The 14,773-nt window shown below is 34.0% G+C and overlaps 2 protein-coding genes across 18 annotated transcripts in view; both read right to left on the reverse strand.

The window, feature by feature from the left end:
• GPHN (gephyrin) overlaps positions 1-14,773 on the reverse strand; it is a 438,119-nt gene that overhangs the window by 328,203 nt on the left and 95,143 nt on the right. The gene's annotated exons all lie outside the window — the stretch shown is intronic.
• On the reverse strand, positions 5,300-6,366 carry LOC117024038 (dolichyl-diphosphooligosaccharide--protein glycosyltransferase subunit 4-like). Its single transcript, XM_033109395.1, has 2 exons — positions 6,345-6,366; positions 5,300-5,455 (listed from the first exon to the last, which is right to left on the reverse strand). The coding sequence occupies exons 1-2, from the start codon at positions 6,364-6,366 to the stop codon at positions 5,328-5,330; spliced, it is 150 nt and encodes a 49-aa protein (XP_032965286.1). The 3' UTR covers positions 5,300-5,327.

Genomic DNA, 14,773 nt, shown 5'->3' on the forward strand with positions numbered 1-14,773 from the left:
TTTTACTAAACATTCACTGTATTGTTTGATCATACCTTATATATTCACCAGAGAAGTTAAGTTTGTTTTTGTCAGGTCCTCAGAAGCACTATCAGTCATTGACCATTTTAAACTAAATTCTACATAATTTATTTCTACTCAAAGCAAGATACATACTATAAAAAAATCAAGAGTCAATAATGCAGAGGTTTTCAAGTATTTCTATTTTTCAGATTTTAGTCTAAAATACTTACGGGTATTTAGCAGAGCAGATGGCTTCAAAGGATAAATATTTGTAGCTTAACATTTTAAATAGATACTATACCCTTTATAATAGAATAACTTTATAATAGAATGACTTCTGTGACAACAGACTGTTCTTATGCAACTATTTTGGGGTAGGAAGAAAATCTGTTTTAGTTAACACTTTAAAATAAAACAGAAAGATAGTTTTGAATTAACAGTGCTTCAATTCTAACTTGAGTTTTGTTACTCTTCTGGAGTAATATGTAAAATGAATATAGAATACCTCACAACTAGTATCATCACTAACACTCCAGTATACTTTTTCAAACTTTGCTATCTTATACGAGTCAGCTATATTTTTTAGGCAAATGTCACCGTTTTAAATGTTCCTTGGAGAATTAGGAGTTACTTGGCTATGGCCAGGGCAATCATAGTTCTAATTCCACCTCTGGGTAAAGTAACAGTAAATCCACATAAAAGAGTTCTGAGGTTTGTAACTTGCTTCTGACTCCAGTGATCACAGATTCCTGTAAGGGTCTTCCAAAAAAAAACAAAACAAACAAACAAATCAAATGGGTTGTCTTTTTCTCCTATGGTGGACCAAGATATTCAGTTAACTCCCCTCCTAGTATATATATTATATCTAAAACTGTTGGGGGGAAAAAATTATAAAAGACCATAAGAAAAAAGGCAGAAATCCAGATGAGTAGAGTTGTGGAGCCAGTGTTTGCTAGACCCTGGTGGCATCTGCTGCTGGTGGCCTAGAGGCTAGGTATTAAAGAGCCCATTTTCAGGTGTTAGGAATTCACAGTTCAATATGGACAAGTACTATTATATAAAATCCAAATATAGTCAAGAATGTCCAAATCATCAAATAGGAAAACAAACAAACAAAACTCAAACAGCAAGAATCCTTTGAGAATCCTTTGTTTAACTACAAACCCACACTTATGAAGGTTTATGGTCTGAATTCACACCTCCCAAAAATTTAAAGTGGTTCCAGAACTGTACTATTCCCATGTGCATGGGAGAATCACATTTCTCATAAAGGAACGAACTCCATACATTCTGAACTTACCAAACAAGTTAAAAACAAACAAACTACTACAAGAAGTATAAATAGAAACAACGACCTATAGAATCTGACCTGAAAATACTGTTAAGTATCAGAATTATTTCAGAATATTAATATACTTAGTACTAAAGTACTAAATGTAATAAAATTAGTTATGCAGATTTGAAAACAGACAACCAGACATCCACGAATGAAACGTAATATTTTAGGGCTGGGGAAAAAACTAAGGAGATTGCAGGAGATCAGATAGAGCTGAAGAGAAAATTCACACTGGAAGACAGGTCTCAAGAAATGACTGAGAATGCACCAAATGTCAAAATATGAAAAACCAAAAGGTTAAGAGATATGGAAAATAGTCGAGATAATTCAATATAATGTAGAAGTTATACAAGTAGGTAACAGAGAACAAATAATAAAAAGCTTTTTATGGACTCCAGAAATGTCTTTATGCTCTGGAAGCATAAAGGCAAGAACACATGCAAATGAAAAATTCACAGTGAAAAGCTAACTCTCTATACTTGACTTCTATGGACTATTAAATTGTAGATGATCAAACTTAACTATCTATACACTAAAATAATCTTCACTGATTGTCTATTATGAAAATAAGGCTACCATATACACTAAAAAACTGAATAATCCAGCAAATGATACAAAAAATCAGCATGTATAATAGGAACTAAAATAAAAACATAAAAATCTAAACTTTAGTGTTTACTTCCAACCTTAAAATCTACAAAATAGTAGATCCTCCACCCAATTAACTTCCCTAAGTTTAAAATAATACCTTCAGTACCACCTCAAGAAGACTTCATTACAGGGTTTCAGTAACTGGAAAATCACTTCTCCATGATGAAAATAGCGCAAGTTCTGGAACTACATTTAAATACTAGTTTCACCCTTTTAGCTGTATAGAATTGAGCAAAATATTTAATTACTTTGACTGTGGGTTTCTTGCCTATAAAATGGGAATAATATCACTCATGTCTCACTATTGCTGAAGTATTAAACGAGACTAAAAAATAACGCCTATAGGGCAGGACAAACTTCGATTTATTTAGAATCTGCTCTTATCATCTTGCAATGACTCTTTGAAGCCCCCAAAATGCATTATCTCATCTCTAGCTCAGACTGTCATATGTACCTCAATCACCCTTTCTACGTCTCAATCTCTCCTGTATGCAGGCTTCCCATACATATGTATTAAATTTAGTTATTTTCTCTTGCTAAAATAATGATGATGATGATGATGATGATGATGATGATGGTGGTGATGATACTACCTATAATATAGTACGCACCCAGTAAGCTTCCATAGTACTCTATAAACCCATTACTAGAAACAGAAATGTCTTCTAGAGTGGCTGCCAAAGACAAGATCTTGAGAAAAAAAGGCCATTAAAAATGACTGAAAAGGGGCGGATGGATGGCTCAGTTGGTTAGAGCACGAGCTCTGAACAACAAGGACGCCGGTTCGATTCCCACATGTGCCAGTGAGCTTCGCCCTCCACAACTGGACTGACGACAACGAGCTGCTGCTGAGCTTCTGAAGGGGCGGCTGGATGGCTCAGCTGATTAGAGCGTGAACTCTTAACAAGGTTGCCAGTTCAATTCCCACATGAGATGGTGGGCTGTGCCCCCTGCAACTAAAGGTTGAAAATGGTGACTAGACTTGGAGCTGAGCTGAGTCCTCCACAACTAGATTGAAGGACAAAGACTTGGAACTGATGGGTTCTGGAGAAACACAGTTCCCCAATATTCCCCAATAAAATTCAAAAGGGTAGGGGTAGTAACTTAAAAAAAAAACACACTGAAATAACACTTAAAATTTTTAAAAAAAATCCTAATTTGGAAACATGACAGGTTTCCAAGATTTCTCAGTTCAAGGTCCTTTATGTCTCAATAATTTTTTTCATGGCATTCCCAAGTCAAATTAATTACAGTTCTGCTTATTAAATAGTTAGGTCCAAAAAACTTAATATGTTTTCATGTCCTAACAACTTAGTACTACTGAAAAACAAACAACAAAAATTTTTAAAAATTAAGGTTTAATTCCTTTATTAAATAACCACAATTACGTACTAATAGGTTGGGTGCACCTGTCGAGCCCTCCATATATTCGAAAACCTTGTAATCATATAGCACACTGTGGCCCTCATTTCCTGTTCCATATTGATTTTCCTGCAGTATCTGCTTTTTATCACACTAACCACTGGTACGATCACAAAGACATGACATCATCAAATATACAATCTAACTGAAACTGTGAACTACCTTGAGCCAGTACTTTGTGTGGTGTCCAAAAGATGTAGCGGGGTTTCTCTCAAAATATTTTGTTTTTCTTTTTTTATTTTTCAATTAAGGTTGACATTCAATAGTATTATATTAGTTTCAGGTGCAGAGCATAGTTGTTAGGTATTTATATAACTTATGAAGTGATCACCCCAATAAATCTAGTACCTACCTGACACCATACAATATTATTGACTATATTCCCTATGCTGTACTTTACATCCCTTTGGCTATTTTAACTGCCAATTTGTACTTCTTAATCCCTTGACCTTTTTCTTTTCTTTCTTTTTTTAAATTAAGTTTATTGGGGTGACAATAGTTAGTAAAATTACATAGGTTTCAAATATGCATTTCTAAAATACACCATTTACATATCACATTGTGTGCTCACCAGCCAGAGTAAGTTCTCTTTCCATCACTATATATTTGATCCCCTTTACCCTTTACTACTATCCCCCCCTTACCCTCTAGTAATCACTAAACTGTTGTCTGTGTCTATGAGTTTTTGTCTCTTTGTTTGTCTTGTTCCTTTGTTATATTCAGTTTTATATCACTCATATTCACATATGAGTGAAGTCATACGGTTCTCAATTTTTTCTGTCTGACTTATTTAGCTCAGCATAATAATCTCAAGATCCATCCATGTTGTCGCAAATGGCAGTATTTCATCTTTTCTTATGGCACAGTAGTATTCCATTGTGTATATATACCACATCTTATTCATCCAATCATCTATGGAAGGACACTTTGGTTGTTTCATGTCTTGGCCACCGTAAATAATGCTGCAATGAACATCAAAGTACATATATCTTTACAGATAAATGTTTTCAGAATTTTGGGGTAGATACCCAGGGGAATACCCTTCACCTTTCTCACCCAGCCCTGCAACACCCCTCCCATCTGGCAACCATCAGTTTGTTCTCTGTATCTATGAGTTTATTTCTGTTTTTAATTGTTCATTTATTTTGTTTTTTAGATTCCACATGTAAGTGAAATCACATAGTATTTGTCTTTCTCTGACATATTTCACTTAGCATAATACCCTCTAGGTCCATCCATGTTGTTGCAAATCTGATTTTATGGCCGAGGATTATTCCATTGTATGTATGTACCACACCTTCTCCACCCAATTGTCTATCAGTAAACACTTAGGATGCTTCTATGTTTTGACTGTTGCATATGAAATATCTTTCTTTGTAAAGTCTAGTTTGTCTGATATAAGTATAGCTACCCCAGCATCTTTTTATTTTTTTTTTTCATTTCCATTTCCAAGAAATAGCTTTTTCCTTTCCTTTACTTTCAGTCTGTGTGTGTCTTTGATGTGAAGTGGGTCTCAATTAGGCAGCATACATACGGGTCTTGTTTTCTTCTCCATTCAGCCACTGTGTCCTTTGATTGGAACATTTTATTCATTTACATTTAAAGTAATTATTGACAGGAATATAACTATCGCCATTTTTTTTTACCACAAAAATATCTATATTTTTATATTTGGGGGGAGATTGTATGAAAGAAAGCAGCCTCTATACTGGGTCCTACTAAGTGGCAACTTCTTGTTCCATAGGATTAAGTAAGAATTTGAGGAAATAAAAGTTGTTTGGAAATAAATCCAGGTGTAGTTGCTTTGTATGTTGTGCTGGATAGAAGGGATGAAGTGAAGTATGAAGGCCCCTCACACCCTCTATCTTGCCTCAAAATATGTCCTGGAACCCTAGCACTGAGAAAGCGCTGTTTTTCATTCCTGTTTCTTGGGATTGTTGATGGCCATGTAGTGACAGAGAATGACAAGCAGGAAGAGCAACACACCCAGCATGTTGGTGAAAATGGTGAGCTGCACGTCTGTGATAATTCTGATCACCTGGGCTCAGCTCTGATGCAGTCTGCACACTAGCTCAAGGTAGGAGAGCTGGACCAGAAGTTTGTCAGTTATTGCCATTTTATTATTCATGTTGTTTATCTTTCTTTTCTTCTTTTTCTTAAAGAAGTCCCTTTAACATTTCTTGTAATAGTGGCTTGATGGTAATGAACTCCTTTAAGTTTTTCTTGTCTAAGAAACTATTTTAATTCTAAATGATAGCCTTGCTGGGTAGAGTAATATTGTTTGTATGTCTTTGCTTTTTTCATCACTCTGAATATTTTATGCCAATTGCTTCTGGTCTCCAAAGTTTCTGTTGAGAAATCAGTTGACAGTCTTATGGGAGCTCCCTTGTAGGTAACTAACTGCTTTTCTCTTGTTGCTTTTAAGATTCTCTCTTTCTATTTAATCTTTGTCATTTTGATTATGATGTATCTTGGTGTAGGCCTCTTTGGATTCATCTTGTTTGGGACTCTATGAGCTTCCTGGACTTATACATCTATTTCTTTCACCAGATTAGGGAAGTTTTCAGTCCTTATTTCTTCAAATAGGTTTTCAATACCTGCTCGCTCTCTCTCCTCCTTCTCATACCCCTGTGACACAAATGTTGTTACACTTGATGTTGTTCCAAAGGTTTCTTAAACTATCTTCCTTTTCTTTCTTTTTTCCTTTTGCTGTTCCAATTGGGTGTTTTCTAATCCTTGTCTTCCAAATTGCTGATTCATTTCTCTGCTTCATCTAATCTGTAATGTATTCTTCATTTCAGTTACTGTATTCTTCATTTCTGACTGGCTCTTTTTTATGGTTTCTATCTCTTTGTGTAAGTTCTCACTGAGTTTACCTATTCTTTTCTAAGTTTATTGAGCATCTTTATAATCAGTGTTTCTAACTCTGTACCTTGTAGAGTGCTTGCCTCCATTTTGTTTAGTTCTTTTTCTGGAGTTTTGTGCTGTTATTTCATGTGGAACATGTTTCTTTGTTTCCTCATTTCGTCAGGATATCTTTCTGTGTTTGTTTCTATGTATTAGGTAGATCTGTTATGTCTCCTACTCTTGGCAGGATAACCTTATGTAGGAGATGTCCTGTGGGGCCCAGTGGTACAGACTCCTTGGTCACCTAAGCCAGGTGTTCCAGGAGTGTTCCTTGTATGGGTTGTGTGTGCATTCCTATTGTAGTTGAGCCTTGGTTGCCACCGGTCCCTCAAATTTTTTAATTGTCTTGTACAGTACCCCGAAAAAGTTCATTATGGCAGCAAACTGAGGCACCCTCGTCTTGAGTTTGGAAAATGTGGGTGACTTCTTTTAGAAAACTATTGAAACTCGTTTATTTTCATGAATTCTGATAACAATGAGTATCATCCAAATTCTACAAAAGACCTCCAATTACCAGCCCCATTTAGAGTTCATGTTGAGAACATTTACTAGTTTTTAACTAGGATAGACAGCTTGCCTAACACAGTGTTAAACATAGTAAATACTGAATTTAAATATTTATTGAATTAAATTAGCAATAACTTTAGACTTCTGAATGTGTATCAACTGTTAACTTTTACTTTATTCCTCTGAAAATTAAATTTTACTTTATTCCTTTTCAGCTATAACTCAAAATCTCACCAACTTAATAAACTGTCAACATGGATCATAATTTTCAGAAATCATCAATTATCAATATTATTAATTTACACAGATGCTATGTTACTGTTTTCTGTGGTTATGATCCTACATTAAGTTCCAACTTTACTCAAAAGATTGTGGAAATACCCAGGTGAAAAATATATTTATTGAGCACCAAGTGCCAAAAATTCTTCTGGATAAAAGAAATTTAAACACAACGAAACTGCAGTTCTTACAGAACATAGTAAGGGAGATAAAAATTAAATACTACAGCAAATAAATTAATAGGATAACATCAGGTCAATGATGTAAAGTTACAGTGAGAGCCCACTTTAGGTAACTTTATTTAAGAAAGCCTAACTGAGCAGGTGACATGCATTAACATTAAGAGGCAGCCATGTAAAGAGGTAGAGGACAGCAATAAATGAAAAGCACCAAAATAGAAAAGGGCTTGGAATGAAAAAGAAGTTTTTGCAATAAAAAAGTCAGCATAGCTGTGTGAAGAGAGAGAGAGAGAAAAAATGTAATGAATTAAGATTTGAGAGAAAGTAAAGAACCAGATCACAGTGAGAATAGTAGCCAATCTTTAATAGATTGGATTTTACTCTGAATGTTACAGAAATCCAATAAAACATTTTAAGAAGAGAAAATCTGTGATCTAATTTGCAAAAAATGTCTCTGGTTGCTATATGCAGAATGAATTAGAGAAAAAGAGGAGTAGAAACAAATATTTAGAAGTACTGCAATAGTTAAATTTAGAGATGATGAAGGCTTAAACCAGGATGGTAATAGAAGAGATTAAATGGAAAAATTTGATATTAATTTGGAGGTAGAATTGACAGATTTGATAATGGATTAGATTTGGGGAGGGGGATGGTAGTGGTGGTGAAGAAAAGGAACCAAAAATGAATGTTTCTAAGATTTGGGAACTGAGTAAATAGATAGATGGTTGTCACCTTTACTGAAATTAGGCAGAATGATGGATAAAGAGGAATAACCAGGGAGGAATGAATATGTAACTGTCATTCAATAGCCTACTTATCAAACCAACTCAAAAAATGTAACTATTTGAAAATTATTTAATATATATTTTTATATTTTATAAAACCCAGTCTTTGTTGTTTATAAGGATGATGCTAAATTACCTTTGATAATACAATCAAAAATGCCTCTCTTCTATGAGAATTAACAAATTCTTTCAATCTTACCAAAAGTTTATCCTTAATTCTGATATAGTTATTTCGGTCTGCAGTTATATAGCAGTTAGAGTAATTACTTGATTAATATGTGCCTTCCCCACTAGTTTATAAGGTCCAAGAGAGCAAGAATCATTTTAATCTTTGATCACCCAAGTAAGTGCTCAAAACTTTTAGTGAATGAGTAAATGTGTGAATATTTAGAGACATAAAGTTGATAATGAGAAGATTTACAATAACACAATGAAGAGCTTAGCATAAGGAATAAACTTTAAAAACTGAGCAAAAATTAAAACTTGTAATGTAAAATCATATATTTTATTGGAATTAGATAAATTAGTTCTCATCTTACCTAAAAATGGATTTTAATTAAGCTCAGGGAAGGAATGAATATTATGAATTCTACCAAGAATGCTATGTCTCTGATCCTGGAAACATTTATTCAACTTTATTTACTGAGCATTCAAGAAAACATGCAAGGTGTTCAAAATTGAATTAGTATATACTTTCAAGGAGCTTGCAATTAACTGATGTATACGTATTATTATTTAGTATATATGAATCAGTACTATTTAGTACAACTTAGCTAAAATGCATCTCTTTTTACAGAATCAAAAACTATTTCTGATGTTAATTTTTAAAAACTATTCATGGCTATTTTTTGTTAGAATAACATTTTATTTTATTTTTCATTTTTATTATTGTTATTAGTTTCAGGTGTACAAAACATCATAATTAGACATTTACACATCTCACAAAGTGATAACCCCAACAAGTCCACTACCCCTCTGACATTGTACATAGCTATTATAGTACCATTGACTATATTCCCTATGCTGTACTTTACACCCCATGAATTTATATTTTTAATTATAGTTGACATTTAATATTATTTTACATTATTATAGTTTCAGGTGCACAGCACAGTGGTTAGGCATTTATATAATTTATGAAGTGATCTCCCCAATAAGTCTAGTACCCATCTGACACCATACATAGTTTTTACAACATATTTTATATTCCTCATACTGTATTTCACATCCCTGAGACTATTTTGTGACTACCAGTTTGTACTTCCTAATCCCTTCACCTTTCTCACCCATCTCCCCAAACCCCCTCCCATCTAGCAACCATCAGTTTGTTCTCTGTATCTATGCGTCTATTTCCGTTTTGTTTGTTCATTTCTTCTGTTTACTTTAGATTCCACATATAAGTGAGATAATATGGTATTTGTCTTTCTCAGTCTGATTGATTTCATTTAGTAGAATACCCTCTAGGTCCATCCATGTTGTTGTAACTGGTAAGATTTCATTCCTTTTAATAGCCAAGTAATACTCCATAGTATAAATGTTTCCATATCTTGACTATTGTGAATAACGCTGCAGTAAACATAGAGGTGCATATATTTTTTCGAATTAGTGTTTTGGGTTTCTTTGGATAAATACCCAGAAATGGAATTGCTGGGTCATAAGGTAGTTTGATTTTTAATTTTTTTAGGAAACTCCATACTGTTTTCCACAGAGGCTGCAGCAATTTGCAATCCCATCAACAGTACATGAGGGTTCCCTTTTCTCCACATCCTCACCAGCACTTGTTGTTTGTTGATTTATTGATGATTGCCATTCTGATAGGAGTGATGTGGTATCTCATTGTGGTTTTTATTTGCAATTCTCTGATGATTAGTGACATTGAGCACCTTTTCATATATCTCTTGGCCATTTGTATGTCCTCTGGAGAAATGTCTATGCAGGTCCTCTGCATATTTTTTTAATTGTTTGTTTTTTTGGTGTTAAGTTGTATGAGTTTTTTATAAATTTTGTTATTATTATTAGATGTATCATTGGCAAATATTTTCTCCCATTCAGTAGGATTTATTTTTGTTTTATTGGTTTCCTTTGCTGTGAAAAAACTTTTTAGTTTTATGTAGTCCCATTTGTTTACCCTTTCCAGTAAACTTCCTCTCCCCCAGCCAATTACTTTCAGATTTGCATCACCATGAATTTGTATCACCAACTTGTTTTGGTTTTTAAGATGAGATTACAACTTTCTACAAAACTGATATGTGTTCATGTATTTTTAACAGCTAGATCAATAGTTGCTCATAGTTTGTGAGCAAGTAAGGATTTTCTCACCCCTTAATCTACCCTCATATTTTTGGACTCTTTTTTTTCTTTTTCCTGTTCTGATTGGATGCTTTCTGCTACCTTATCTTCCAAACTGCTGATTCCATCCTCTACTTCATCTAATCTACTATTGATACCCCCAAATATATTCTTTATTTCAGTTATTGTATTCTTCATTTCTCTTAGCAATATGTATTTCTCTCGTGTTCACAGGGATTTTTTGACTAACTTTTATGAAATATCTGACCTCATAAGAGGAAATATGCTATACAAGTGCAAACAGTAATAACATAAAAACATATTATCAAACAGCAGTCTATCCATTCTCCAGCCAAATAATAATTAAAGGATTCCATAATTATCTCTGCAAGAGGACTGCCCAGCAAGTGCAATTAAATATAGAAAAACATAAAAAAGGATTAACTACTGGGTTGATTTGTTCATCACTGACAGTAAAAAATATACTAGATCTTCATCAGAACTCATTTTATAACACCATCATCTTCTAATTAGAACTTTCTGTGAATTTAATTAAGTTTTTGCCTTTTATGAATTTCAAAATACTTCTTCTGCTGTTATGCTTCTACTGACAGACACCATCCTGAGAGGCTGGAGTGTTAATTATTCTACATTTTTCTGGAATGAAGCTAAAAAGAAAGTACTATAGTACATGTTTAAGAAGAGAGTATTTTAATTAATTTAACAGAGTAAATAGGCTTATTTGATTTGTCTTCCAAAGAAGCGTTTACTTTGTGGCACTATTTGATAATTTATGCTTTCTAATTTTAAAAAGCTTTAGCAGTAGCTGTTTCTTGTATGTCTTTCAGTTGTAATAGTATCCGGCTTTATGTCATCTCTTTTGATCCTATAACTCAGAAGAAACTGATTTAGTGTTAATGATAATAACAGAAATCACTACGACCAGATTTATCATCATGACCAGATTTATCCTCATGGCACATTATAAATGTCAAGGTGTAGTAACAATTCTGATCGTAAGTTGTGAGATTACTGACCTATTCAGTACCATGTATGAATGGCGTAACCACCTTGTGAGTGTGTCTATACCAAACATTAAAAACTGAAATATTTTCTTTTAAAAAACCTGAAGCAAAATTTTAGTTTAACTTGAAAAACTGGATTCAATATTCTATATTTACCAAAAAAAAAAAAAAAGTAAAAATGAATGGGACAATTAAAACTATCTGTCCTTTCCACACTTAAAAACATTATTTATAAGGATATACTGCCAGAATATGAAGCACATTGTTTTCCAGTGAAAACAAGGATTGTGAGGGGAAAAGATTACAATTAAATACTCAACTAAATGAAGACCCAGGAAAGTAACAACATACACCTTAACCTTGACAGTTGTAATACAATATTTAAGCTTGCTGCCAGGACAAAATACAATAGATTAGGTGGCTTAAACAACAAAATTTGGTTTTCTCACAGTTCTGGAGACTGGAAGTCTGAGATCAGGGTACCAAAATAGTGGGTTCTGGTGAGAGCTCCCCTCCCGGTTTGTCTGGTTACCTTCCTGTTGTGTCCTCATATGGTGGCACCCTGATCTTGGACTTCCAACTTCAATACTGAAGAAAGAATAGGTTAAACCGATCATCACATTACAAGTCCTCGTTGAAGGGACTATTTTAGGTATATTACCTAAGCCAGCCAATACAATCATAGTAAATATATGATCTTTCATTGGAAATTCATGGATATAGAAGCTTTCAGTTAATATCAATAGTCTGGACCTGCTGTCACTTTCACAACTTGAAAGAGGGCAGTGTTGAGAGAAGTATAAAAATTAAGTAAATTAATCAATTAATTGATCACTCAAAACAAAAACAACACAGCTGGAACTTTTTCTTTTCTTATTTTGTTATTTTTTTAAATAAAAGTGTATTGGGATGACAACTGTTAGTAAAGTTACATAGGTTTCAGGTGTACAATTATGTAATACATCATTTATATATCACATTGTGTGTTCACCACCCAGTCAGTTCTCCTTCCATCACCATATATTTCATCCCTTTTACCCTCATCTACCACCTCCCTCTCCCTTTACCCTCTGGTAACCACTAAACTACTGTCTGTGTCTATGAGTTTTTGTTTCTTCATTTGTTTGTCATTCCTTTGTTGTTTTCAGTTTTATATCCCACATATCAGTGAAATCATATGGTTCTTGACTTTTTCTGTCTGACGTATTTCACTTAGCATAATAATCTCAAGATCCATCCATGTTGTCGCAAAGGGCACTATTTCATTTTCTTATGGCAGAATAGTATTCCACATAAATATGGACAGATAATTTTCGAAGCCAAAAACACAAATGGAGAAAAGACGGCATCTTCAACAAACGGTGTTGGGAAAACTGGAAAGCCACGTGTACAAGAATGAAACTAGACTGCTATCTATCACCATGTACCAAAATTAACTCATAATGGATCCAAAAGCTAAACATAAGACCTGAAACAATAAACTGCATAGCAGAAAACATAGGCACTAAACTTATGGACCTTGGGTTCAAAGAGCATTTTATGAATTTGACCTCAAAGGCAAGGGAAGTAAAAGCAAAAATAAATGAATGGGACTATATCAAACTAAAAAGCTTCTGCACAGCAAAAGAAACCATCGACAAAATAAATAGGCAACCAAACGAACGGGAGAAGATTTTTGCAAACAATGCCTCCAATTATGGGCTAATACCCAAAATATATAAGGAACTCATACAACTCAACAACAAAAACACAATCCAATTAAAAAATGGGCAGAGGACCTGAATAGACATTTCTCCAGAGAAGACATACAAATGGCCAATAGACATGTGAAAAAATGCTCAACATCACTAATCATTAGAGAAATGCAAACAAAAACCACAATGAGATATCAATTCACAGCAATTAGAATGGCTATCATCAACAAGACAAATAACAAGTGTTGGAGAGGTTGTGGAGAAAAGGGAACCCTCATACACTGCTGATGGGAATGTAAATTGATACAACCACCATGGAAAAGAGTATGGAGGTATCTCAAAAAATTAAGGATAGTTACCAAATTACCCAGCAATCCCTCTTCTGGGTATCTACCCGAAAAACTTGAAAGGATTTATTCATAAAGATATATGTGTCCTCATGTTCACTGCAGGATTATTCACGGTGGCCAAAACATGGAAACAGTTGAGGTGTCTTTCAACTGATGATCGGATAAAGATGTGGTATATATGATGTCAGACAATTAAGTCCGCAAACTCATCATAGAAAAAGTGCTACTACCTCATTGCTGAATATCACTACAGTCACCTTCTGCTAGAAAAGCTGTGCACCGATGCCAGCACCAAGTCCACCCTTCAAAGCAATTTTGGAGCTCTTTTTCTGTAAAGGCCATCAGAGCTGTCATCGTATTACCCTTGATGTCTTGAATGTCATCAAAATGTCTTCCTTTCAATATTTCCTTTATCTTCAGGTGAAGAAAGAAGTCACTACGGGCCAGATCACATGAGTATGGGGGGTGTTCCAATACAGTTATTTGTTAACTGGCTAAAACCTCCCTCACAAGACAGTGCTGTGTGAGCAGGTGCATTGTCGTGATGCAAGAGCCATGAATTGTCAGCAAAAATTTCAGGTCGTCTAACTTTTTCACACAGCCATTTCAGCACTTCCAAATAGCAAACTTGATTAACTGTTTGTCCAACAAATTCATAATGAACAATCACTCTGATATCAAAAACGGTTAGCAACATCGTTGCAAAAAGTTCACAAACTTAATTGTCACACCCATGTATATAGAGTGAATACTACTCAGCCATAAGAAAAGATGAAATAGTGCCAATCGTGACAACATAGATGGATCTTGAGAATATCACACTAAAATAAGTCAGATGGAAAAAGTCAATAAACATTATTTCACGGGATATAAAAGTGAAAGCAACAAACGGACAAACAAGATAAACAAAAACTCATAGACGCAAACAGAATGGTGTTTACCAGTGGGGTGGGGAGTTAGGGGGTAGGTAGAAGAGGGTAAAGGGGGTCAAATATGTGGTACAGAAGGAAATTTTACCTTGGAGTTGTGAACACACAACGCAATATATAGATGATGTATTACATAATGGTACACTTGAAACCTACATAATTTTATTGACCAATGTCCAATAAATTTAATAAAATTTAAAAAGTAAATTTGAACATAATCTTTTCATTTTTTCTTCACTTACCTAGTTATATTTTTACACAATTGCAAATGTAGTGTACATAAAATATAAACTATACTTTTTATTTTTCTATCTACCTTGCCATGATATTATAATATTCAGTTATACACTTTAGTGGTTACCTAATGATCCATTGAGCAGATAAACGATTATTTAGACAGAAACCTATATTTAGATA

The sequence above is a fragment of the Rhinolophus ferrumequinum genome, chromosome 6 (genome assembly GCF_004115265.2).
Source record: "Rhinolophus ferrumequinum isolate MPI-CBG mRhiFer1 chromosome 6, mRhiFer1_v1.p, whole genome shotgun sequence".
Classification (NCBI taxonomy): Eukaryota; Metazoa; Chordata; class Mammalia; order Chiroptera; family Rhinolophidae; genus Rhinolophus; species Rhinolophus ferrumequinum.